Consider the following 27298-nt stretch of genomic DNA (forward strand, 5'->3'; position numbering starts at 1 on the left):
TGGTGTGTCTGACTGCTCTGTAATGTGTGTGAATGCAGTCTCTGGCAGTGTGGTGGTGTTTGTTTGGGGGTTTTGTTTGATTTCCTCTGGTCCTGTGCTGTTGCTTTCACTGTGCAGGCAGTGATAATTCAGTTGGCTGTGCAACTGGGTAGCCATAATAATGCTATCAAGGTGCATCTGTTACTGTGTTTAATATGTATGTTCTGCTCAGTGCAGCCTCGTGTTAGCAGAGAATCTGGACCTTGATTGATTGCAATCTGTCTTGATTGCAGCTTTTTTGTTTTTGTTTGTTTTTCCCAGTTACTCCTTAAGGGCCATAAACCATTCAAAGATGAAAAATAGCCCCAGCATCTTGCAACCTCACCTTTAGATGTTTTGATTGTTACAGAAGTGAAATGCTGTGAACATCAAGTCCAGAATTTCTCAGGTTAGTGCCATTCCCTGCCTATGAGTAGAATATATCCCAGAGGAGGCTTTGGGCTGCAGCTGATAGGAGCTGAGCCTGCTCTCTGAGCAGGGTTTGCTGCAGCAGGGGCAGGCAGTGAAGGGAGATCTCTTCAAGGAATAATTCAGAACCTTATGAGCTCCTGCTGTCAGACCTACACTAGCAGTGAATAGGTTGTTTTCATTGCTGTTTCAAGTTCAGCAGGGAGTATGGTGCATCCCAGGGCTGAGGGGCTGTTAGTCCAGTGCACTGTATTTTTTTAAAATCAACTTACTTCCCTGTACTGTTACACACATTCCTACCCTGATAACAGAATGCTAGTGCATGGTACAAAGGTGTAAGGGCTTTTTGTTTGTTTCAATGTGAGTGATTTCATCTTTATGGTTGGTATTGGAAGGAGATGATGTTAGAAAACGGTGAGGGACACTGAGCCCATGCAGCTACTGTTGCCAATAACTGAGCCCTAGTGCTGCTGAGCAGTGGCACTTGGAAATTCCACTGGTTTTTGTTTTCTTACATCCAAGCATTCTCAGTCCTACTTGTTATATTCTCATCTTATTACCCAGCCCATCTGTTTCATTCATGTTCATATTGGGAACAGCTAAATTATGTTTAAATTCTACGTACAACTGTTTTTTGGTTGTTCCTCTCATGCAGGTGTTGGACAGGGAGATTGACCTGATTTCTAGACTGCAGTTTATTGGGCTACTTCATTTAGTTTGGCAGTTATCCAACTTTGTCTCAAAAGTTGTAGTTTACATCAACATTCCAGAACACCTCTGGGATCCACTCTTAGGGTGGATCATGCTCCTGAGCTGGTTTATGATGGAGAATTTGATCAAATAAAGAGGGTCAATGGTTACAGCAGTCTAAATTGTTCTAATTTGTAGACTTCCAGAGGTAAGGATGTGTCCTGAAATGAAGTGGGATATTGCAATTCCTCCACAGTGAGATTAAGACCCTTACTAAGGTGGTGAGAGACAGAATTCCATACCTTTGTTCTGCTCTTTAATAGCCACCTCGTGTCTGATGAGTTTTGAGCTTGATGTGAGTGGGTTGTGTTTTGAGCACTCCAACTGTGATATACTGGGACTGAAGCAAGCCAACATAGCAAAGATCTCATATATTCATTAGGAATTCCTACAGGGTGTGCTTGGTATTTATAGGTTTAATTTTAAGAACGCTACAATCCTGTAAAATTAGGAAATATTTTTATTCCAATAAAGCTGTTTAAAATTTTGCCGGTATAAAAGACAACCTTGTAAAGATGTATAGGTTGTGTATATGAGACTTCTTCCCATTGACTCTTTATCTTTTTGTTCTCTGGCCAACTTGAAGAGCTAAAGAAGACATATATATTATATATGCACTCCTTCTGCTGAAAATACACTCCTCACCAAAACATAAGTCAGACCATACTGAGTCCTACCACAGGTCCACCTAGACCAGTATCCTGATCTGAGTTGGCTGGGAATGGGTATCTAGGATGGAGAATAAAAGCTGGAAAGGCATGTAAAATGACTCCTCAGACTGCTCTTGCCACTTTCAGTATACTGGTGAACATGGGGTTTTTGCATTTCTTTTATTAAAAATGCCAAGACTAAATTTAAAAAAGCTATAAAGTTTGTATGTTTATAAATTTTCTGTAGTTGGCTGATGGAGATATCAGTGAGGAAGAGCTGATTTCACACTTCTTCATGCTGAGGCTGGCCAAGAGATAGAATTTGGTCCTACTGTTGTCCCTGTTTATTTCTCAGCTGCTTTCCTTTGTGCTTCACTTTCTATTTCTAGAAAAGCAGTTTTAGAGTGTCTTAAGCTTGCTCAACTCCCTTGCATGACTTCATGGGACAGGGATACAAGAATCTCCTGACATCTTGTATTTGTACTACCTCAGGAATAAAGTTTGGATTTGTGCTGCTACTGTGATCTAAACCAGCTTGGAATTCATTTCAGCCTGTAATTAAATTGGCATTTGCTTTGGCTGCATTACTCTGGTGATACCAGAGCATGTCTGGAAACTTAGTTCTGTAATTCCATATTGCCAAATGGCTGCTATTCATGGCATTCCCCAGGAGGATTTTATTCTCTTTCAAAGCCCGATTCCTTTAAATAACAGACATGATATCTTTGTACACATGTATTAAAATTTTGATAAAGTGAAATAGTGCACCAGGGAAGGCGATTGTACCTTGCCTGGCTTTGAGTGCTCGTGGACTTCCATGCTCAGTCTCTCCTCCAAAATTATTCCTTGGGATGACTTTCCACCATAGTCACCAGGCTGAAATCTTACTATGCACATTCATCACTAAAGTGATGTGAGGAGACCTTCAAGAGTAGGGAGGGGATACCTATTTCTGTGTCTTATTATTGTTTGTAATGTTAAAAGTTTGGGGCAGTCTATAATTAACTAAATTTTCTTTAAATACCAGAAGAAAAGCCACCATTAAGGGAGATTTTTGCAGGGGTTCTCTGTGCTGTGCCTCCTGAGATGATGTGCAGGGAAGTGGTGTGCTCAGTGCTCACTGGTAGCTTGGGGATGGCTGGTTCAGGTGTTCTGGTGAGCATAAAGGAGCTTGGGAATGGCATTCCACTTGCTCATTAGAAGAAGAAGAGGCACAAATGTTGTGCTGCCAAACACAGCGGGTACTTTATCTTTCCAGTTTCTTACTTCTGTACCCAATGATTGAAAGCACAGCTACCCCATACAGATGCAGGACTCTTTCAGTGAGAATTTGGAACATTTTTGCAGCACCTTTCTTCTGAATCTCTTTAATACCCAGGTTTTTTTCTTATTTCTCTTCTATTATTTTGATTATCCTTTAGCAGATGTTGAATTGAACATTTCTCAGCAGCCCTCTTGCTGAGTTGGTCTGCTGCTCTTTTTTTTTCATGTAGTTATCTTCTATATCTGGAATGAAATCTTCTTTTGTGAAGATTTTTATAAGATCTCTGAGATCTTTTGTTCATGTTTTATTTGATCATCCTTTGTCTTGCACTTTTGACATACTTCTGTCTGCTGCTTCCTTGTGCACGTTACATACTGGCCCCTTCACAGCCTTCCCTCTCAGTCCTTTTATTGCTAGGGAATGTGTTATTTTCTCTACTTGAGCTCATAATTAGCTGGTAACTTTTTGCCCTTTTTTTGAACCTGAAGAAATGTGATGGTTGAGTGACCAGCTCTAGTATTTTTTTAAAAATTCGGTATTTATGTTGTTAATCTAAGTTTGCAGCCAGAGTGCTACAGTAACACTCATTTTTAGTAAGGAAGATATTCATATTTTTGGGGAATGACAATAGAATTGCCAAGATCGATGCTTAGTAAAAGATACAGCCTAATTCTAAAGCCACTATCTGAGCAGGATCTTTTATTAGGCCTGTTTCATTCATTTTCTTCTAGGAAAGCCAAGTTAATGTGTTTCTCAAAGTCATTTTTGCTGAAGATTTATAACAAAAACCCCTTAAAATTAATATCAACATGGGCTATCTGGAGCTCCATATAAAAGCAAGAAAAAGGGGCTAGATGAATGCCACAGGCACAAGGCACAAGTTATCTCTCTGTATTTCAATTTTATCATCTTTACACTGTGTGTAGGGTATGAGGAGGACTAACTTGCGCCTGGCTGGAGCCTTTTCTGACATTCCCCATCTGCTCTGCTTGGCTGTTCATTACAGTGATGTGTCTGTAACCCTGGCCCTGGACAGTCCTTCCACCCTGTTCACACTTTTTAGGCTTATTGAATGCAATACCTGGCAAACCTTTCTGATTTGTGTTGGATGCCATCCAACGCAAGCCATGAAAGCTACTGAGGTGGCAGCTGCTCTGCTAAGGCAAGACTTCTTCACCTGGTAACAATGAGAGCCCTTGCAACGTTTTGGTGTTGGATTCTCCTTGCATTGTCAAGCCCAAGAGCTCTGGACTCCTGCATGGTGTAGCTGCTGGTTGTTGTCACACTTTAGTTTGTGCTGCTGGCTGGGAGCAGGGTTGTGTCTGTCAGGTTATGCATGGAGTGAGCTCAGGTGTTTGCAGGGTGAGTTTGCCTTCTTTCCCAAAAGTCTGGCTCTGATTTAGTCCTAAACAAAACCTGTGAGAATGCAGCATGGACTTACGCTGCGACCTGTGATAATTCTGTCATTCATTCCCCCTGCCCCTTTTCTTTTTCTCCCCCCAGATAAATGGCTCATTTAAACTGGGAGCTACTGAAATACTCTCTGGCTGGCAAATGCAGTGCCTAGCAGCAGTCATCAAGGACGAACCAAACATGAGTGGTGGAGGGGAGCAGGTCGACATTCTCCCGACCAACTACGTGGTCAAAGATCGCTGGAAAGTGGTGAGTAGCTCTGGATTTAATGGCCCAAACAAACCTCCTCCTCCTCCTCTCCTCCTGCAGTGGCACAGCAAATTCCCTGCTTAATCCTGGCCTCTGGCAAGCAACACTCGAGTGGTGGGGTTTGACATGTCAGCAAGATACTGCAGGGAGAAGGGTTTTGGAGTGGTATTTTCAGAAGGCTAAATCTGCCAAGGATTTTTATGTAGGATTGAACTGTTGCAGCAGGCTGAATAGTGTTCTAGTAGAAAATTAGATTTCAAATGACTGTGGCAAAGAATACTACAGACATGACTATAAATAAATTGCATTGCAATAAAGTAATGTAAAACCAAATGTTTTGGGTTGGAATGGCAGCTACTTCAAGAGTCAGGAAGTCTATGATTAACCAGCTAGTTCAACTTCTGTGTAAATTTATTGAGATACTTCTTAAAATTATATCATCGTATGTTAAGAGTTCTAGTTCTTATCTCACCTGTTGTGCAAGCTGGACAAGCTTTGCTTTTAAAATGCTGAAAAAACATTTAAATCCCATGTATAGCATTGTCTCAATTTTTAACTGGGATTACCAGCATTCTGAATGGTTGAACTCCCAGCAGAAGCCTCACTAGTTTGAACTACAAGTGATTTGCAGTGATAGCACTGAGTTGTTCTTTTTGCTGACTGGCTGTGGTACAGTAGCCCTGGGAGTTTTGCAGTGGAGTGTGGAGAGCAGAGGACTAAAAAAGCTTGGGACTCTGAATTCACTTCAGTTCCAGGCTGTGGATAGGTTATTTTTCAATAGCACATTTCAGACAAAATATTATCCTTTAATTAGACCCAGCCCTGTTCTTGTTGCTCCCCATTGCTTCCCTTCACTTTGTTCCAGCATTCTCCTCAGCCTTCACTTTTCTGTCTGGCCAATTGCTGAGCAGCCTATTTATATTTAAGCAATTCAAACTGTTCTTCATTCTCCTGGCTTCTTGAGAGCAGATGGAGGAGCTCAGTTTTTTGAGCTGTGATTAGACACCAAAATGGAGACAACCCCTTTGCCCCTCCCAAAGCTTTCTGTCACAGCTGAAGGAAAGCTTTGCTGAGCTCCTGCAGCTCTGGACTGGAGCTGTACTTGTTCTGGAGGGATTATCCATGGTTAACTGACATAGGGGACTTGAATCATGCCCTGTGCTTACCAGTGTCTCAGAAAATAACGATTGCAGCTTTTATCTGCCTCTCCCTGCACAAACAGAAATTTCCCCAAAGCCTGAATTTGGTCACATTGGTGCTTGTTCTTTGCCAAGCTGAATTCTAGCGCTCTCCTGATGCCTTTGCTTCAGGTGCATGATTGCTAAAACTCATTCCTCCTTAACATGAGGAAGAATTTGTTCACACTGAGGGTGGCAGAGGGCTGGAACAGGCTGCCCAGGGAGACTGTGGAGTCTCCATCTCTGGAGACACTCCAAACCCACCTGGATGGGTTCTTGTGTCACCAGCTCCAGGCTGAGGCAGAAGGGTTGGGCTGGCTGATCTGCAGAGGTCTCTTCCACCCTGAACACTTCTGTGATTCTCTGTTCTCCTTTACCTTGGCCAACTTTAGCTTGTACCATTCCCTATTCATCAGTCCTGGAGTTGCTCCTTCATAGAGGGGAGTGCTAAAACTTCTATAAATGATGGGAGTATTTTTGTAACAGAGTCTAAACAAAGTAACTTCGTTCTTGGCAACAGCAGAACTCTTACAAGCACCAAAACCTCCAAATAAAGTCTAAAATAAGCTCAGTGATGCTTACAGGGAACATTTCAAACCAATTTTTAAGTTGGTAGAGGCACTAAGTGTGGGATTTAGTGCTTCATTGTTGCATGAGTCTGTGACTGGGGCCCACTAGAAGCTCTACCCACTAACTCTGCCTTAGAAAAGATAGAAATGTGCAGCTGTATTGTCAACAACAACTACCTCTAATTAGAGGAATAACCTTTTATGTTTTATAATGTCTCCCAGTAGCCTTAAATACTGCAGTGAGGTCATTGCCCCACTTGAAGGCTCTGAGAAATGACATGACTTGCTAAAGGCTGTAAATAGCAATGAGAAATCCTTTTTTCCCAGCTCTGAGTAGAGCTGGGAATTTGACCATGTGCTAGCTGACTTGTGCATTGTGAGCCTTGATTGAACAGCAATTCCTCCCACCCCAAAAACAAGAGTGAAGTGCAGACCCTTTCCTTTTAGGCAGCCCTTCTGTGCCTTTCCCTTTCTTTAAGCTGGTGTGGGACCAGTCAGAACCACAAGCTGTGGAGGGCTTGGAATAATCTGGAAAAGCTCTGAAAATACTTCTGGTGGCCCATGGAAATGGACAGCATAGGATCAAGTGACCAAGGAAAAAGGGACTGTACCTTAAAGTGAGCATACAGCTGTAGTATCAGGAGTAGCATTTTTCCCTTTTGTCACAGATCTTCCTGAATCTAGCCCAGAATGTGCCAGCTGTTTGGTCCAATCTTTGCTGTGGGTGATGGATCCTGCTCAAGCAGGTGTGTGGCATATTTATGTGATGCTGGGGTGCAACTGCCAGAAGGTCTTTTGTGTAATTTGTCCTCCCAGTGTCTCTGGCTGGGCATCTGCTTGAACCTTGTAGCTCTTAGTGCTGGCATACTTCCATTATTGAGCCGATTTCTAATTTTAGATTGGTGTAATGTATTCCTTGAATTCCTTTCCTTCTTTCCTCCTTTCTGCTGGCTGACAAAGCTTTGACAAATGGAGATGCTGGTTCTCTGCAGTGAGCCTGTTGGTCGTTCATTTTCCTGTCACTTGAAGTCAGTAAAGTTTGGCTGTCTGACAGCAGTAACATTTTTGTTCTTATTTATGAAAAAAAGACATGGACAGGGTGTGCTTATGGTTTTTATCAAAACTTGTAGGTTTAGAAGTATTCTTTATAGTCATCATTCTTTACTTGCAGATACTTTTGATGAAGTTTAGGCAGTACTGGAACCACGTTTTGCTGAGTCCCCTGAGGGTCTTGATCCACGTGTGCTCTGAATGATGTGAACAGTTTTGTTCAGGGGAGGGAACAAAGTGAGATGTAACTTGTACTTGCTTTGAACTAGGTATGGATGTTAAAGCTGAATTTTGATGTATCTCTTTATTTCACATAAATGCCTTTTACTGGGGATTCACAACTGACACTTATTAGCAAGACAGAGTTGGCAGCTCCTGCACTGAGCTTTGAACACAAGTGATGACTCCTGTACATGTGTATGTTCTTTCCCTAGGTGCAATCCATGTTTTGTTTGCTTTCAGGTTTCTGAGCCTCTTGATCTGAAGCTCTCCAGTTTATTTTGGAAACCTTGCCAGAAACCTCACAAAACTTTAGTGGATTCTTTACCTTGTCTTTTTCAGAAAGGCAAATATTCCAAAAGGGAAGCTGGGACAAGGAGGGTTCTTTGTCAGACTTAGGGCCTGCTTTGGTCTGACTGTGAATGGCTTTAAGTGGGCTTTGACAGGTCTTCAGATGATTTAGAATGTGGCTGGCTGAGTTCTTGATTGGCTTCTCAGTTCATACCTGTTGCACATGAGTTCATTTCCCTTGAGATCAGACCCAAAGTGGAGTGGGCTCTGGAGAGTTTGGTGAATAAAGGTCAGCTCTTCCTCAGCTGTTAAGTCAGATGAGACCTTCTGGCCTTTTCTGGATCAGGTATCCCATTGAGCTGGGCTGCAGGAGTTGCAGGCTTGGCTCTACAAGTGCTTCTAGGAGACAGCCACAGTGGTCACTGTTTGACATTGTCAAGTCTTTGAAGGCTGTGGATGACAGCCTTGACCCTGGCTGAGTTCACTAAAGGTTGCTGGCTTTCCATTTGGTCCTTTGCTCTGGATTTAGAGTGCTGCACATTTCTTTACATTTCCACCAATCCTGACACCAAACCATTCCTGCCCTGGTCCTGGAATGTTAACCTGGGAAGGTCTGGTCTTTATATGATATCCTTGGAAGGCAGACTTTGTTCAGAGCAGTGGTGTTGTATTCTGGAATAAAAGATGAAATTTGTATTCAAGCTTATTTTTGGCTGGGGTTGTGTGTTGCCTTGGTTTTTTGAACTGTGTCTGAAAATACTGATTTTCGCTTAGTGAGAAGGCTTGCGTGTTGCTGTTGTTGTTTTGGGGTTTTTTTTTTAGTAAGCTCTGGTAGACTGTGCTACAAGAACCTTTTTCAGGATGAATCAAAAATATTTCAGAATATTTAAAGGAGACTTCAAAGGGAGCCATTTGTGTGCTGTGTAATTCCTGATTGTCTGTGTCCAAGCCCAAATACCTACCTGTTTGATCAGATGAACTATTCACTTGATTCCACAGCCTGGAATAGACACCCAGCTCACACAGGGGCTCATGCATTAGTGGGATGAACCCTGCTGGTGTTGGCAGCCTGTATCCCAGTCAGAACAGTGAGTGAGCAGAAGAGAATATCCCCAAGACTTAACATGAGTGATGACTCATGATGGCCACTTAGGTGATTCTAGTTAGATGTTTCCTGTTCTTCCTTGACTTTGTGTTTGCAGTTTCATTACTGGTTTGGGGTTTTTTGGGTGGCATGTGCCCATCTCTCCTTTGTGTCCAACATAAGGCTGCCCCAAGTTCACCTAAGAAAGTGAGCTCCCATGGAGCAGCCAGACAATGAGGCAATGGAAATGACATAAACTCCTGACCTCAGCCAAGACCTTGACTTAGAACAGCTTGCTCTGGACCAAAGCAAAGGAAATGGCTGCTGATGGCCTCATTGTTGCTGAAAAATCAAGGAGTGTGGCAGTGCTAGTGGTGATGTTGAATGGATGGTACCATCTGGTGTGCTGGGAAAAGTATGCCAGAGAATAATTTCCATAAGAGTGTGAGCAAGGATGCAAGGAAACAAAGACAGCTTTGACAGCCTTCCATTGGCTGGAATGTGTGTATAAAATCAGTTTTCTGATTCAGCAGAAGCTTTGATCTTGATCTTGTGTGATCTCCCCTTTGTTTCTCTGTAGACCTTTATGTGTCCTCTAGTTTGGCTGTTTTGCCAGGTGTGCAGACTCAATATTGTCCCTCCAGTTCCCAGTTTACCTTTTTGCCTTCTGTAGCTTATACTTTCCCTTTCTCATTAACATATCAGACAAGGGAAGATCTTGTGTACTGAATCCTGAGGTATTAGCTGACGTGTTGTTGCTATGCTGAATGTAGCACTGTTTTGCAAGAAAGATTTTTAATAGCCAGCTCACTTAGTGTGAATTTCCAAGTGGAAGTAGGGCTGCACTGTAATAATTTATGAATAATCTGTGGTGACCTAGTTATTGGCTGTTTACTGCATAAATGTGCCTGTTTAGCCCCGTGGAAGGTCATGAGGAAATATGACAAGACGTTGCTCTGGACAGCAGCTTTCAAAGGGTTATCAAGTTATAGTTCAGAAACAAGGCTGGCTGTCAAGCTGTTAATATGGAAAACACTTCCTTCTTCAAGTGGAACTGTTTTTCTTGACCTGGAAGCCAGAAAAGCAAATTATTTTGGTCGCCTTTGAGAGGAAAGAACCCTGCCATCGGTAGGCAGGGCCCTTTGTTCAGCAAACTGGACAGATGCACAGGACAGGCTTTTGGTGGTACAGAAGACACTAAAATATCATTTAAACATTGTGTAAGATCCATGTTTGACTATCTATCTGACTGAAACTTCTTTTCCTCTCTTAAGTGTTAAGTGTTATTCAGTGTAAACCTGAATTTCCAAGTGGGCAACACAGTAGGCTTTAAATATATCTAAGAGAAACAAATATAAAATTATTTTCCTGGCATAGACATTGACTCTTGCAGCACAAGAGGAGTCTTTATTGTACATGATTATATGTAACTGTGTGCACATATGCTGTCAAGTCTCAGCAGAAGGAGGATCAAGGAATCACCTTCCAGGAAAGGCAGAGGATCCTGACTTGCTCTCTGAATGGGAGGCTACTCTAGAGCAGGCAGACAATCTGTCTCTAGAAGGTGCATATCAAATATGCTGAATCTTATGATATCTTTAGCTTTGAGTTTATGTCAACTGAAGTCATGGATTCCTATTGTGGAACCAGTCTTTAATTTTGCTCAGAGACACAAAAAGCATAATTTGGTTGGGTTTCAAACTAAACAGAAAAAGGGGCTGAGAAAGAATGGAGTTGTACTGGTGGCTTGTACACAACTGTTTTGAGGTAATGCTGTTAGCAGTTCTTTGAAATGTGACCCTGAAGTAACTTCACTACCAGAGCAGGTAAAGAATCTTGTAAAAGATTCCAGTGGATGTTTTGTTCTGTTTTAAAAGTCTTTGAATGAGATGTAAACATAATTTAACTTATTTCTTGAAAGATTATTTCCAGCTACCATGGTTATGTTTTACTGCAGACATGTATTTGTTGGGGGGAGAATGACGGTGGTTCTGCTGTCTCCTTGAAGGGTCTTTCCTTGAATTTTGGCAAGAACATCATGGAGGCAATAGGCATTATCATTTGCTTTTAAAAAAGTATCACCTGTCATTGCTTGCTAGGCTTGTTCTTTGTTGTTAGAGCAAAGAATTTATACACAGCACTCTCAAGTGGGTAGCTGGACTTTTGCCAGGCTGTGCAGTGAAGGGATTCAGGCACAGCACGGATTGGGAGCTGAGCTTGCTCTCCCTGCACAGCAGAGGAGCAGGCTCTGTGAGAGGCAGCTTGCTGATCCCTCTCATGTACATATTGTAGCAAACCCCTTTGTACTTTTGCAGCTGAAGAAGATCGGTGGAGGTGGCTTTGGGGAGATCTACGAGGCAATGGATTTGCTGACCCGTGAGAATGTGGCCTTGAAGGTGGAATCAGCTCAGCAGCCCAAGCAGGTTCTCAAGATGGAAGTGGCTGTCCTGAAAAAGCTGCAAGGTAAGGCAAAAGGCCTTTGGCCTTTGGAAGTACTGAAAGTGCATGTTAACTATTAGAATCCAAAGTTGCAGATGCTTTTTATTGTTTTCTCCTCAGCTTCCATCTATATGTGATGTCCTGTTTAGTCATCCAGCTCAGAAAGTTGTTACATTCTGCAACTCAAGTGAGATCCAACAACAGGGACTATTTTGTCTGCCAGGATATAAGGACAATGAGGAGACTTGGACTGAACTCTTGGTCCACTGGTCTGTGCAATCTAGTGATGCTGATTAGAAAATAAGGAATAGAGGGAGCAGCATCTGACTAAAAAATGAGGTTGCCTCCCAGAGGACATGGAGCCCTGAAGCATGACAGAGTCTCCAAGTTAAATGGTTGACTAGTAGAGAAATGCAAAAAGTGGACAACAGGAGGTATAGGGAAACTGATTATTAACTAATTTTTCATGTACTTCACTATCCTGAAGGCAAAGTGTGAAGTGATGTGCCTGTTCTTAATGAGAGTGGATGGGAGCTGTCTTGATGCAGTTGCTCCTGGCTGAAGGAGGCAGGTTTCTGCTGAAAAGATTGCTATGGAGGGATGTAAACAAGGAATTTCTAAATCTGCCTTTGAGGAACTGAGAACTGCTCTTGGCTGAAGGGCATTGTGCATGGATTTCCTTTTTAAGGCAAAGCCAGCTATTACCAGGGACAGTTTATGTGTTTTACTGTAAAATAAATTTTTAGGGATGTTCCTTTCTGCAGGATTCCCACTTGGGCTGAGGAAACACCTGCTGGAGCAGTGAGTAGGATCCTTATCACCAGGCCTCATGCTTGTTGTGGCCCTATGAGTCTGTACCTTTACCTTTGTACAAAATCTCCAGAGATTTAATTGAATTTGAGGGCGAGGCTGTTGCAGGCCTTGTGAAATGAGTTACTCAATGTTTGTGACAGATTGCCTCCAGGTAAAAGCCAGTGAATTATTTTTGAAGGTCACATAGTTTTCCACATTTCAGCTCTCCCAAGAGGAGGACTGATAAGGCCTCTTTTGAATACTCTGGATTGTGAAAGATGCAGCTGAGCTGTGTAAAGGAGAAATCAGCCCAGGTCATTGTGAGGACTTGTTGATCTGTGAAAGGCCTGGATGCACAAGCTCCCAGAGAGGAGCAGAGTGGATGTCTGAGATCTGGACACACTGCCACGAGGGCAAGTAAGGCTGTGATTGAGATTTTTTTGTTTGGTTGATACTTGAAACTGCTCTGAATTGAGTGAGGGCAGGACTGTGTGGAATGATGGATTTTAGAGTGCCACAAACAGTGCTGTCATGCTGGCCACTGCCAATAGGTGCTGCATCCAGGGCAGGGAGTGCTTGAAAAGCATGAGCTGAAACCACTAAAGCAGATCAGAAGATGTGCGAGGTGTTGACTAATACTTGTGTTTATTTCTGGAAGATTGTTGAGAATACCAAATGCTTGAAAAAACACCCACATTTGTGTACAGGATGATGCTGGTAACTGGGGAGAGGGAGTGGTGCTGTATGGAACTAGAAAAAGCCCCTTGGCAAAGCAGTTAGTAAATATTCAAGAAAAGGACAGAAAAGACAGAAGAAGCAGAATTGGCTGTGCATCAGCTATCCTGTGTAAGAATGACACATTACTGCAGCCATGTTCTTTATAAATCAAGCTGTTCTGTGAGGAATTTAGCTTTTTTTGGTTGAAGGTTAATCCCCAAATGCTTTACTGAAATAAATGATAAAGTTAAAATAAGAAATTGGGTTGAGAGCATGGGGAATCATACACGGATTGTGTATGTTTTCCCTGTGAGTGTTGCAAAGAGGTGAGAAACATTTCAGGAAGGGAGATACTACCTTTTCCCAACAGTTGGTGGGTAGAGTAAGTTTTTGGTATTGACATAGGTGATACAATCAACTCATGGATTTCCAGATGAAAAGCAAGGGAACAATATTGTCTAAAATTCCTCTGTACTTTTCTGATAGAATTGAAAATTACAATCCCTCTTAAACAGTGCAACTTTATTGTTTCCTATTTAGGTGTCACACCAACCTTATGGGACTAATGAATGAGCTGCTGCTCTTTCCAGAGCTTGTGATCAGAATTTTACAAGTTACAAGAGTTACATCTTACAAGAGTTCAGCAGAGTTTGGGATAGAGAAGGTTAGCCATTGGGCCATACTGCAGACCTGGTTTGGGCACAGCCTGACCTCTGAGAGCAGCAGCTCCTGGTTGGTGTGGACTGCAGGCTGTTGCCAACAGTGAGGATTTCTGGGACAGTTTGTGGAATAGCCACATTTATACCAAATACCCAGATTTAATCAGGGAGCTCAGCTCCTGGTAGGTCCCTCACAATGTCCTTCCCGGACTAGTCAGGTAATGACTCTTCTAGAGAGTCTCTGAACCTTCTGATAAACACCATGTGTAGTTTTCTGCTCTGAGGGTGGTCCTGTGCTGGAGCAGGTTACCCAGAGAGAAGGTTGGAGATACTGAAAACCCAGCTGGATGTGAGCATGGAAAACCTGCTCTAGCTGTTTCTGCTTGAGCAGGGGCAGGGACTGGATGCTCTCAACAGGTCCCTTCCAACACCAATGGCTCTGAGATACCTGAGCTTGGCTGTGTGAGATCACTGCCATGTCAGTATCCCTCACCTGCTCTGTAGAGTCATTTTGTTCTGCTCATACTTGATTTGAATTTTCTGGATGTACAGTGAGTTTTCTGCGTCTGTTTAGATATATTAATATGTTTCCCAAAGGCAAAATTCTTTCTAACTTGCATTGTTACTTGCAAGGATCATAAGTTGTCTTCTGACCAAACTTCAAAATCTGTTCACTGACTTGGGTCTGTGAGGCACCAGCAATGGTGCCCTTTTGTGCTTTGGGTGAAACACAATTGACAAGTGAGCTTATGGAGTTTCTTGCTCCAGCAGGTGATAAGCTGAAGCTCTCAGTTTCCTGTTGTTGCACCTGTACCCAAGAAGTTTTTAGCAGCATTTGTGTCTTTTTCTTGCTTTCCATAGACTTTATTAGTCAAAATGAACACCTGGTCCCACAGAGTTGCTGTAGAATATTTTCTTGTCCAGGCTGGACTTGCAGGACTCAGGACATTCTGTCTGGTGCTACTCTATCTAATTTCTAATCAATTCCAATTTATAATCAATTCAGATCTAATTCTAATCAGAGCACCACAAGATAGCTTTTTATTTTAATCCTTGTGGAGCAGTATTTGCCTTACATTGTCTTGTTGCTCCTAGAGAAGCTAGTAGAGAATTACACTACTAGGGTTGAAAATCTTACCAATAACAAATTCAGAAACTGTTTCAGGGACAGTTAGGGCACATCTGCACAGTGAATTTGTGCATGAATACAGCTTCTCTGTCAGAATACCATTTGTGTGCCAAGCCCTCATTTTATTCCCTTAACTACTACTGTAAATCTATCTTTAAGTGAGGTGTGTGTGTGTGATTGTACCATTTGCACACAATTTTAACATAATGGGATTTTCTACTTTGCAGTCAAGCACTTTGAAACCAAGCCTAAGCTGCAGGGACAAAACTCCTCCTGCAGATTCTCTCCATCAGAGGAACTTGCTGGTGCAGTTAGACCTGCCAGTGTTTTGCTGTGTAGAGAAGTCATTTGGATCACATTAATTTAAAAGTAAATGGAAATAAGATCTGTATGGCTAAGTGAAGGAGTAACTTGCATATCCAGAGAGCAAGGGCAGCTTTGGCTGGGTTTTCTGTGTTCCAGCCTCTGAAGCAATGTCTCCATTAGTGAGCAGTGGGGAGCAGCAGTTGCTCATGCCTCTACATCTCCAGCAGATATGGCTTGGGCTTTACACTATAAACTTCATGGATTTATTGGGATTTTGAATTGGGTTAGTTCTAATCTGCCCTCCTGTCTGAGGGTGCATTTGTTGGTTTGGCCTCTCATGTAGGATTTGGGGACTACTTAGTATGCTCCTGAAATAGAAATTCATGGTCTGCTTGCTCAGAGAAAACCTGACATGACCCAAAGCCACTCTGGGAGCACTGACACGTGGTAGTTGGGATGATTTAAGGTAGTATGGGGGCTTTCTTTAAAACCTCATTGCTTCTGTAAACCAGGACTCTGAGGCTCCTTGTTTTTTGAATCATGAGGAGAAAAAAAAAAAAAAAAGTGATGGTTTCCTATCATTGAACATATGGAAGGGAGAGTACACTATCACATCTGGATGAGCAGATGTGTTTCCATCTCCTCAATTATTTTCTAACCCTTTGAAATACAAATGGACAGTGATCTGCCTGGTCTCTCTGTGATTTTTTTCCCAATGCTGGATTTGCTGTGGAGCAATATTCAGGTGGCAAAGGAGCATCAGTACTACCCAGACTCAGTTTCCTGTCTCTGAGATCTTTGAGGTTCATCAAAATGCCACATCTCTCTCTGTGAGACCAGCTCTGGCATAGCTTTTGAGGTGCTTGGCTTGGGCTGTCCCTGTCAGTCTGCCTTTCTGACCTTAATTGCGGAAACCTTAATTGCAGAAATTGTAAACTAGTATCCCTGATTAAATCCAGTTGGCTGCTGCAGAGAGAGGTTTGGAAAGTATCTTAGGGGCCAAACCAGGAATTGTGTTCTCTCTAGATGCTCAGCTGGGGCTGTGTGAGGCTCAGAAGCAGATGCTTTGAATTCAAAGGCATTTCCCTGTCCTTACCCACTTCTTGGCGGGTGTCTCTGGGAGCACCCTGGGGACCTGTGAGACCAGAGCACTGCACAAGGATCTGTCACAAGGAGTGCAGTTTGTATATCTTCTGGTCCACAGGCTCTCTAAATATGGCCACAACATTCAGTGCCCTATGCTGAGATTCTCTTTGGAGCAGCCTAGCAGGCTGTAATTTAAAATGGCCAGATTATTTTTGTGCTGAGCAATGTTTTCTGTTCATCTGCAGCGGCAATGTTGCCCTGGTGTGAGGTTACAAGGCCCTGAGTATTTACTTTCGATCTCTCTTGGCTGCCAGATATTGCTAAGCTCCCTTCAGTGTGTTGTTTTCTTTGTAAATGCCTTCTTTTCAGTGAAACCAGTTCCATTGTGTAGGACTCTGATTAATATTATTCTGCAGTGCAGAGATCTTCTGCATATTGAGTAGTTGTGCAAGATGCAGCCTGGTCACAGGCAGTGTAGTTTTTGAGTACCTGAATTTGTTACAGCAGATCCTGTACTGCTTGTTCCCTCTTTATTGCTGGGGTTGGACAGATAAGAGTTTCCTAGCAAAATAATGGAAGAAGAGGAACCTTGCTTTTCTTACTTGCTGGTCCTAGGGGTTTTTGTTCTTTTTTACATGTGAGTTTTTTGTGTTAAAGTGCTGCCTTAATGCTCTGTGATTCCATTTCTTTTACTTTTATAGACACAGTTTATATGTTTCTACAATATTTTTCTAGGTGGATGTAAGCAAGCTCTCTGCAAAGACAAAAAGCAGAGTGAATTGCCCTTGTCAGAGTTTCTGTAACTTCAGCCTTTCTTCTCATCACTGCATTTTTCCATGTGGAAGTTGTTTGAATGAACTGGCATGTGGTACACATGATTTTTATGCTATGGTGCCATTGGGTGAGGGAAGGTCATGGCAGGGCTGAAAAAGGATTTAAGCCACTTTTTTTTTTTGAGATTGTGTTGAATTTTTGCTCCAGTAGTATTGTGTCTTGACCTGTGTGGGATCTATTATCAGTACTCCTCTTCAAGTACTGATAATTTGGTTTAGGGAAACAACTAGAGGAAATTATGCTGTGCAAGGTCAGGTAGTTTTACCTTTAATTGTTTAGGGGACAATGACCAACCTTTTGGGTTTGTGCCCATTAGTTCATTGATTTCTTGCAGAAGCACTAGCAAGCTTAATCCAGTTGGTTAAATCCTAGCTGATTACTGTTGAGTGATGTAGTTATTTAAGCCTTACTTCCAGCAGAGAATTTGTCTCCTTTCATGTTCAAAACTCCTTTGTCCAGCTGAGTTGACAAGTCCCTGAAGTCTGGCTGGTTTTTCTGACCAGAGATAAAACTTGGTAACTGCAGAGGAAAGAAGTCTGTGTGAGCCAGCTCTGCCAAGTTAAAGGCAGCATTTCCAAGTAAAGTTAGATGATGAAAATAACTCTCATTTCATTTTCTAGTCCTGATGAATCCTCCATTTCTTTACAATATTTGCACAGAAGTGAATTCAGTATCCCCACAATACAAAACCTGTGATAAGCTGATAAACCTGACACTGACAGGCAAATAAAGAAGAGGATGGGTGTAAAATGTACACTATAATATAGAGCACTGAGAAACAACTGCAGCTTTCCAAATACCAGTGAGAGCAGTTGTACAACCTCATGTCCATTGCTGTGCATATCACAGAGACCCCAGCAGGGCCAAGTGCTCAAAATAATTATGTCATGGTTAGTGACCTAAGCACTTGGGCTTTTCCCAGTATGTGATACAGATCCAGGAGAAAATTTAGGCTCTCAGGGAAGACCTCTGGAGGTCTCTAGTACAACCTCATGCTCCAAGCAGAAAAGAAATAGATCTGGTTGCTCTGGGCTTTTGTCAGTGAAGTTTTGAATAACCTCCAGAGATGGAGACCCCACAGCCTCTCTGGGCCCCTGTTCCAGGGTTTCACCATTCTCATGGAGGAATAAAGAAATAGCATCTAATAGGAGCTTCCCATATTGCAGCTCATGCCCAGTAGTGCCTCTCTGTGTGTCTCTCTCATGGGTTAACCCTGGCTGGCACTAAGTACCACACAGCTGCTGACTCAGCACCCCTGTCCCCATGGGATGGGGAGGAGGGCAAAAATATCAAACCCATGGGCTGAGATGAGAACAGTTTATTAATTGAAATAAGAACAATAACATTAGCAATGAAAAGGGAGATAAGAAAATGAAAGGGGGGAATAAAACCCAAGAAGTACAAGTGATGCACCACCCTCTGAGCAATGCCCAGCCCATTCCCAAGCAGTGGCTCCTGGTGAATCAGCCCCAGGTTTTATACCCAGGATGATATCCCACAGTAAGCAGGATCCCTTTGGCCCATTCAGGTCAGCTCTTCCATCTGTGCTCCTGCAAGGCCCCAAAACACTCTCTCAACGAAGCTTTTAACAAGGTTTATGGCTGTTCATTTAGATACACAGGAGAAACACCAACAAGATCTTCTCAAGAGGTCCAAACAACAAAATAGCTTCTCTGGTAGCTTTAGAAGATCAGAGAACTTTGGCAAAAGGCTGGGAGCAGCATTCAACCAACACAAAACACTTCTCAAAGCATTGATGTAGCCCACTCAACTTCACAAACTCGAAGCCCATTTGATTTTAAGTAACTGAAAAAGAGGGAATTAGAAGAAGGAGAAGGACAGAAATGATACAGAGAAGGACACATACAGCTGCCAACTCCTGGGTTCCAACAATGTTCAGCTGCTAGAAACTCCAAGAGGAGGTCAGGACATGTTCTTGCCACATATTTGGCCTTAAATAGCTCTTGGCCTTCCTCACCCTTCCCCAGGTGTGACTTCTGGTTACTTGGCCGCTCAGGAGCTGGGTCAGGGGCTCCAGGGGTGGGATGTGGGGCATTTTCTCCAGTGTGACAATGGGCAGCTCTGTCAGGCTGGGATGCTGGCTCTAGGGGTGCACTGCCAGGACAAGGCCCAACCTGCCCTGCCCCACACACGTGCACCCTAAAATATCTTGAGACATCAACCTTTGCAGTGTCTCACAGCTCCCTCCTGGCTTCTTGTGCAGCTCCTGACTGGAAGAGCAGGGGAACAATGAAAAGTCCTTGACTTAGGGTAGGAACTAAGCAACAGCCTAAACACTCAGTGTTATCAACCTGTTCTCATCCTAAATACAACACACAGCACTGTAACAGCTACCAGGAGTAAAATGAACTCCAGCCCACACAAAACCAGGATAAGCTCTGAGGAAAGTCGGGCTCCATCTTCTTGGCACTCTTGTGTTTGGTGGCTTGGACCAGCAGAGAGTTTCCCTTCTGCTGCCTTCCTAAAGGCTGAACAAACCCAGTTCTCTGGCACTTTCTGTTAATTTAATCTGTTACATTTTCCTTTCCTTGCCACCATCCTGGTGGCCCTGCTGAACTCGTGATGTTGGTATTGTGCAGGAGAAAATGCAAGAATTGGTGAGGTTAAGTAACAATTGCTATGAGATTTATGATAATTCATGCAGCAGAAGTTACTTCAGTGTTTTGGGTGAACTGATAAGAATGAGACAGCTACTCCATGGAGGTGAATCACAGAATTTTAGCATAAAATTAAAAGATTACATTTTTTATCTTCTTTGTGGAGAAGAGTGGTTACTGATTTTCTGATGAAAACACAGGAAATATGGAGTCTCTTAGAAAAAAAAAACAAGGTTGCAACAATAATGTCACATATTTCCTTCTTAGTATTTATTTGATTTGTTTCATTGCTGCATTGAAACTACATTAGGGATATTTAAGAACTTAAATGAGTAGAAGATTGGAATGAATATTGGTGTCCACCAGTTTGAAATTGATCCTTGTGAAAAAATAGACTCAAAAAAGGATCATAATTTAGGTTCTTTTAGGGGCTGTGTAATGAAAGCTTTTCATGTAATGAAAATTTTAAAGTATTCAAATGGGGACTTTAATCATATCTCTACAAGGTGATGAATATCTCTCCAAGGGTTGAAGGGGTTCTTATACATGAGAACATAATTATTGACTGTCATTTTTAAGTTTCTTCAGGAAAAGGATGGTGAAGACCATTTCAGTGCCTGAAATCTTTCTTACCCCTTATTACATGGGGCATTATTATATTCATTGTAGTTAAAAGACTGCAGTAGAAAGAATATTTTTCTATGGCTGAACATTAAAATTTTGCCTTAACTAAATGCTTGTGAACAAAATAAAACACTCTGAAACTTTTCTCAAGTCAGTGCTTATGAACATTGGGCTGATGTATTCCTCCAATGTTAGATAATGAACTGGCCAAAACTCTTCATAATCTATTGCCCTGGTTTTTGCTTTGTTTTAGTAACAAACAAAAGCAGATACAGAGCATATTTTCTATGGTATAACTTGTGACCCTCTGGAATATCTGGGTGGTTGTTGAGCAGAGCAGTCTAGCAGTAAAATGGTTGTGATGCTTCCCATACCAAGTATACCTTGGAAAAAAAAATACATTCCTCCCCTCCCTTCTTTCTTTTCTGGGTTCAAATATGCTTTGCTGCTCTCTTCTATGATCTCCATGCTCGAGGAGGGCATGTGTGAGAAGAGAGGCTATTTCCTGCTGCCTTAAAGGGAATTTATGGATGGAATGACAATTCCAGCATCCTGTCTGCACAGGAGGCAATTAACACGATTGTTCTTGTGTGCTTCACAATTCTGCTCAGCCTCAGGACTGAGCTGCAGGAATCCCAAAATCACACCTGACTGTCAGCCTCCATCTGCTGCTTCAGCATGGCATGAGCTGCTCCAGGAGAGCAAACAGTTGTAATCTGGTGCCTCCTTTAGATGAAAAATGAGCGAAAGGCTCTGGAACCCAGAGGGTTTGGCGCTGCAGGCATTCATCCCACCTGTAGGACTGGCTGGCCGTACATGCAGCACTTCTAAATGTGGCCTGCCTTTCCTACACTCTGTTATATTCCTTTTGTTTCATGCAGAAATGGGCATGGTTTCCCTTCACCTCCTTTCTTCTGTTTTCCTGATGTTGCTTGTGTTGCAAGGCAGTGCATGGCCGAGCTGTTCCAGGCAGAGCCTAAATTCCCAAGACCAACTTTGGTCAGGTTTTGAGCCTGTTTTAGACTGGAAAGGAGGATTCAGTACAAAATCATGTCAGTTTGGGGATGCAGGTAATCAAGAACTGTCAGTCCATCATTTTCAGAAATTATAGTAAGCAGAAACATGTTGTCATCCTAAACAAGCAAAAAATTCTCAAAAAGAATAAAATCTAAAATGCTTTTTCTTTCTGTAAAATGTTGTGATCCAGAAAATAGTGGTGTTATGGAGGAAACAGATTTAAAAGAATTTTTAGAAAATAGCAAAGATGTGTCTTAAGTCATGCCACTGGACACTACCCCTCTGGTTTCACTGAAATTAGTGATTTTGGTGGGCAGGTTCTCCCTGGCAGAGGGTTGGTTTTTAATGCTTATCTGTAGTTTTGCAGCAACAAAAAGCATGTGGTGTCCATGCTTTGCAATTATTAAAAAAAATAAAAGCAAGTTTAAAAAAATGAGTAATTTACCCTTTTCACCACACAATAGCTCTCATTGTCACTAGAAACAGTTGCTGTGTTTTGGCTTTTGCCTCAATATCCATCCCCTGGTGCTCTGAAAGGCGAACAAAGCAAAGTGGGACTCTGTAAATCTGTGAATCATGGCTGGCATGAGTGTGGGCTCCTCCTGTCCATCCTCTCTGCCACCTGTGTGGGTGGCCAGTTTGCTGAAGCACAGGAGTGTCATGAGATCCTAAAGAAACAGAACTGATTCTTTCTGAGGTTGCCCAGATGTGTTGACTCTGGAGTGACAACTCTGGCTCTGAGGGTCCCTTCACACTGGCAGGCAGCTGATGTTATTTCTACACTGCCTATTTCCACTGAGATATTTGAAAAATCCCATTTTCATTGTCCCCTGCAGGGTGGGGATGGTCACCTCACAGAGACAGGGACAAGGCAGAGGTGTTTAACACATTCTTTGCCTCTGTCTTCAACATGGCTGATGGACCAAGGGGGTCTCAGTGCCCTGAGCTTGGAGGATCTTGATTGTGAGAATGATCAATTCCCAGCTGAGCCTGAAATTGTGCGGAGTCTGCTGCTCCAGCTGGGTCCCTACAAATCTGTGAGGCTTAAAGGAATTCAGCCAAGAATCCTCAAAGAGCTGGCTGATGTCATTGCAAAGCTTCTCTCAATGATTTTTGAGTGGTCTTGGGAATCCAGAGAGGTCCCAGGTGACTGGAAGCTGGTGAGTGTTGTCCTGATTTTCAGGAAGGGAAAGAAGGAGGACCCCAGAAACAACAGACCTGTCAGTGTCCCTTCAGTGCCTGGTGAAGTTGCTGAGAAGATTATTCTAGGAGGCATTGAAAAACAGCTGGGGCAACCCTGGGTGTACAGACCGGGGAATGGAATGCTGGAAAGCAGTGCCATGGAAAGGGGCCTGGGGATCCTGGTCCATGGCACGTTGAACATGGGTCAGCAGGGCCCTGGCAGCCAGGAGGGACAACCCTGTCCTGAGGGCGTCAGGCACAGCATGGCGTCTTAGTTTGGAAAGACAATTGTCTGCTAAGGAAGGCAGGAGCCACCTCTGAAGTGGAAAATGTAAACCCCCTCCCTCTGAATTGCTATACATTTGAAATTAAGGGGCTCTCCGCCAAAAATATGGGAGCAGGAATAACAATTCTTTATTAGGGAAGAAAATAAAAAGATAAAATAATCAATGTAGTAAACCAAACGAACACTGAAAGAGTGAGAATATGACCTGACACCCTGTGGGTCAGGGTGTTAGTAGCATTCCAATTGGAATTGTGGCTGCAGCCCTCGTGGAATATCAGATGTGGTTCTGCTGGAGCAGGGATCCTGTAGAAAAGGTGCAGTCTTCCTCTGAAGATCCAGTGGAAGAAGAGGCAGCTGCTGTTCCTCTGGGAAATCCAGTGGAGAAGCCATGCTGGTGTTCAAGAATCTCTAGAATCCCCAGATTATATCCAGGTAGGAACACTTGGCTCTTCCCTCTGGGCATTTTAAAATAAAATTGCTTTTATGTTTCAGTGGATTATTCCCATAGACATCTTTGTTTTTTGGTTGTCTCTGACTATAAAAATCAGGGTTTGCTCATGTTGAGGTAGCATTAGATTAGCTGTTTCAGGGTAAGCAGTGATAGTAGGTAAGTGTGATGGTGGTGTGTACAAGTACTGAGTAAAGTTGGTGTAATGAGCTGAGCTCAGTTTGTTATGCATAACTCCTTACCTGATACCATTTTATGGGTACCAGCCCTGAATCAGAAACCATTTCTCTAAACATGATGATCACAGGGTTGTTATCTTGTGTTCTTTTCTGTTTCTTTTCAGGGAAGGATCATGTTTGCAGATTTATTGGCTGTGGAAGAAATGAAAAGTTTAATTATGTGGTCATGCAGCTTCAGGTGAGTTCTGTCCTTTGCCTCTCCTGTCTGTCCCATAGAGATGACATCACTGGGAAGGATTTACACTGAGAGAATAAGGCCAAGCACTGGTGTAAAGACTTGGTTGTACACAGAAAGAGGGTGGAATGGAAGAGAGTGAGAAGGGCTGGTGCTGCTCTTGATATCCCTTGGGATGGCTCCAGTCGTCAAGATGTGCTAAAATATTTCATAGCTCTGCTTTTCTGTTCAAGATGGCTTTCTGTCAATTTTCTGGGGAAAGCACTTCAATTCAGAATGCTCACAGGAGAAACCCACAGCATTGTGCAGCAGTGGCAGCTCTTTGGAACACCTCCTGCTGAGCTGTGATGCAGCATTCAAAATATGCCTTGTGTCAGAGCTCAGAGTGAGCCATGGTGTCACAGCAGCAGCACAGATTTTCTGTGAAAGGCCACGATCTCTGGCTGCCCTGTCTCTCCCAAGCTCAGCATTCTGCTCTGGAAGTGTTTCCTCCTGTTTGAACACTGCTGATATCAAGTCAATAAGGGCAAATACTTGGGTAGCTGCCACATGGTGACTGCACTGCTGGGCAGTAGGTGAAGCAAAACAGGTACCAGCAAATCCCAGTATTTCTTTAAAATAAACTTCTGATTCTTTTGTAGTTCTGGTTTGCAAGACAGTTGTATAAAACCAGTAAACTCCTGGTGCTTGATTTTGCCTTTTATGCACCATTGGCATCCCAGCTGCTGTTATGGATAGAAAAAATCCTTTCCTTTCTAAACAACCCTGTCTACTGCTGCTGCTGCAGTGTGGACATGAATATGATTCATGAAAGGGCTAGCCTGGAGCTCATGGAAGAACAAGGCTTCTACCCTCCCAATCCTGTCCTTACCAAGCCTGATCAAAGAGACTTTATCTTGGAAAGAAATTTCTCTGCATGGATTCTCTTACTTTCTAGTTTGTTCTTGACTATGTAACCAAGCTCGTAGAGTAGGCAGAGCTAAAAATAATTTCATTATTTGCAGATGAAGATGTTGATACATAAGGCATTAGCTAGTTCTGCACCATCACTGTTCAGGCTAAAATTCTCCTTCAACTTCAAGACCTGCTGAGACATGGTTTATCACGTGTCACGTGATAAACACGTCATGTTGTGTACTGCAATTCTCCTTTTCTCTTCAGTCACCAGGACTGAGGCTTCCACTCTCAAGCTTTGCAACTCATTGCATCTTCACTGTTCCATAATCAGCCTGAGAGTGTTTATTTGGAAAACAATGCTCATTTTGTGTCTTTTCCTGGTGGCAATAGCAGCTGGGGAAACTTGTAGCACATTTTAGCGTGTAACCTTAAAAAATGAGCCTTGCTTTCCATATTATCATTGGATAAGAGAACTGGTGTTCAGGGAGCAGCTTTAGAGTGGAAAGCAAGATCTGCTGTGAGTTCAGTAACTTGGATGTTTCAGAACAGCAATGACAAAGCTGTGCTGCCTCTAGTAAAGTGTCACAGAAATTCAAGAAGATAAGCACTAGAGAGGTGGTTTAGTTTGATTTTGTTCATGTTAAGGAGCAAACCTGGGTGGACTGCTGTGGCTTGGCTGTATCTATGAGCTGGCCTGTGTCAGGTGTGATTCTTCAAGGGTCCAGAGCCTCAAGTGAATCATGGCTCAAAACAATTTGAGAGACTTGTCATATGCTACATGAGCCAGCTAGCACCTTGATGTCTGTACCTAACTTCAGAACTGGAAATAAGTGGATGAAGAGATTGCATTTGGAGAGCAATCTCTGTTTTCTTCTCAATTGTTTGGAATTTTTTATATATTTGCTGTTGGGAATTTTGCTTGAATTCATGTGGACTTGTATTATAAGCATATGTCTTCTCTAGATGCTAGATGTGTTCTGTATATGTTTTACAGAAGCAGAATCAAGAGATTCTAAAGCATAGCAGTGAACAGCATGTCCCTTAGCTTTTATTCCTTGTGAATGTTCTCTGAAACAGCAGGCTCTTGTTCCTAGTGTTTTTAATGAGTTGGTAAATGCATTAGTTCTGTGGGTTACAAGAGCACTCTGCCGTGGAATACAATCATTTTAGTAGCTTCTCTTTACAAAGCTAAAGAGGTACAGACAAAACTGAGATGACAGACATCAAATAATACAGGGATTTTTTCTTGCATTTACTCTGTCATTTTTTCCTTTTTCTTTCCTAAACTGTCTGGAATTTCATGCATAGCTGGTAGCCCTGTTGTTTTTCCTCAGAAATTTAATTAACTGCAGGTAAATTAGCAATTTGTTTTGATAAGCATTAAGTCAGTGGAAAAATCCTCCTCTCCTGATTTTGGGTATGATTTTCTTGATAGACAACTTTCCCCATCGTAGTGCTGCCACAACAATGCTGGCTTGAGCTTGAACCAGACAATGTGTGCTAGGAAGTTTCTGATGAAACTGCAGCACCATGACCTGCTGATGTAATTTGTACTGCTTAAATCTTTAGAAGGCTCAGAGAGCAGCCAGAGGTTGTGCTGAAATCAGCTTCTGTATGGTCTGGGTTTAACAGTGAGGAGATGCTGGTCTCTCCAGTCTGAGGCACTGCTGTCCATGCTGTGCCTAATGTGCAAATAGTGACCAGCTGACTTCTCAAGATAACAGTCTGGTATCTTCTTATCAGCAAATACATCACTTAAAAACTAAAATGAATTACTGGAAGATCTTACAAGAAATAAAGCAGATATGGCATGAGCTCCTCTCTGGGTAGCATGTCTGATTTTTGGGGTTGCATGTTAGAACTCACAGCTGTGAAAGGCTCTGCTTTCCTGTGGTGGTTTAAGTGTTCTATTGACTGTTTCAGGGCAGAAATCTTGCAGATCTCAGAAGGAGTCAGCCTCGGGGGACTTTCACACTGAGCACAACGCTGCGATTGGGCAAACAGATTCTGGAGTCAATAGAAGCCATTCACTCTGTGGGGTTCCTGCATCGGGACATCAAGCCTGTATGTTGTTTTGGAAATTTTCCTTTGGTTTTATGTCTGCCTGTTCTGCCTGAGTCAATAAAGACACCATGAGTATGGGCAAGTCTCAGCAGATACATTTAGGTTTCCTTGCACACTTCCACTGTCTGACATGTTTGATATTTTCTATAGGTACAGAATAGTAATATTGTATTGTCCTTCCTTTAGGTGCATAGAAAATCAGCTTTTATTGGCAGAGGCTGCTCCGTGGTGGGTTGGTAGCTGTCAGTCCTACTTGCACCAGTCAGGATCCCATGATGAAGCAGTCTAGTTCTGAATGGCCCTTTGGAGCTCTGCCAATTATCTCTGTAAAAGTTGTTCAGAAAGGAAGTCTTGTTCTGTGACGCATCACTCGAATAAATGTTAATTCATGTATTTGACTTAGCTAAATCATGCTCTTAATCCTACATGAGTGATTGCCAGAAGAATTAGAGCACAGTTTCCAGTGTCAGAAACATAGTCACATTGTTGGTCATCTGCCTAGGCAAAGCACAGTAATTCCAGGTCTCATTGTAGAAGCCAGTCTTCTTCCTACAGCTCTTCTCTACTTGACCTGAACACTTGTGGCTATGCCATACCTGTGACCAACTTCTTTCTAGCAAAC

General features: G+C 42.6%; 1 protein-coding gene across 3 annotated transcripts in view; it reads left to right on the forward strand.

Annotated features, from left to right (window-relative positions):
- Positions 1–27298, forward strand: part of TTBK1 (tau tubulin kinase 1) — a 100936-nt gene that overhangs the window by 11152 nt on the left and 62486 nt on the right. For 2 of the 3 annotated variants that reach the window (XM_074536767.1, XM_074536768.1), the window contains exons 2-5: positions 4615–4773; positions 11480–11627; positions 23645–23718; positions 26536–26676. In XM_074536767.1, the coding sequence (XP_074392868.1) occupies positions 4666–4773; positions 11480–11627; positions 23645–23718; positions 26536–26676 (471 nt within the window). In that variant the 5' untranslated portion in view covers positions 4615–4665. Of the gene's footprint in view, positions 1–290; positions 428–4614; positions 4774–11479; positions 11628–23644; positions 23719–26535; positions 26677–27298 lie in introns of those variants that run through there. The other variant, XM_005486770.4, reaches the window with a different exon arrangement.

The sequence above is a fragment of the Zonotrichia albicollis genome, chromosome 3, assembly GCF_047830755.1.
Source record: "Zonotrichia albicollis isolate bZonAlb1 chromosome 3, bZonAlb1.hap1, whole genome shotgun sequence".
NCBI lineage: Eukaryota > Metazoa > Chordata > Aves > Passeriformes > Passerellidae > Zonotrichia > Zonotrichia albicollis.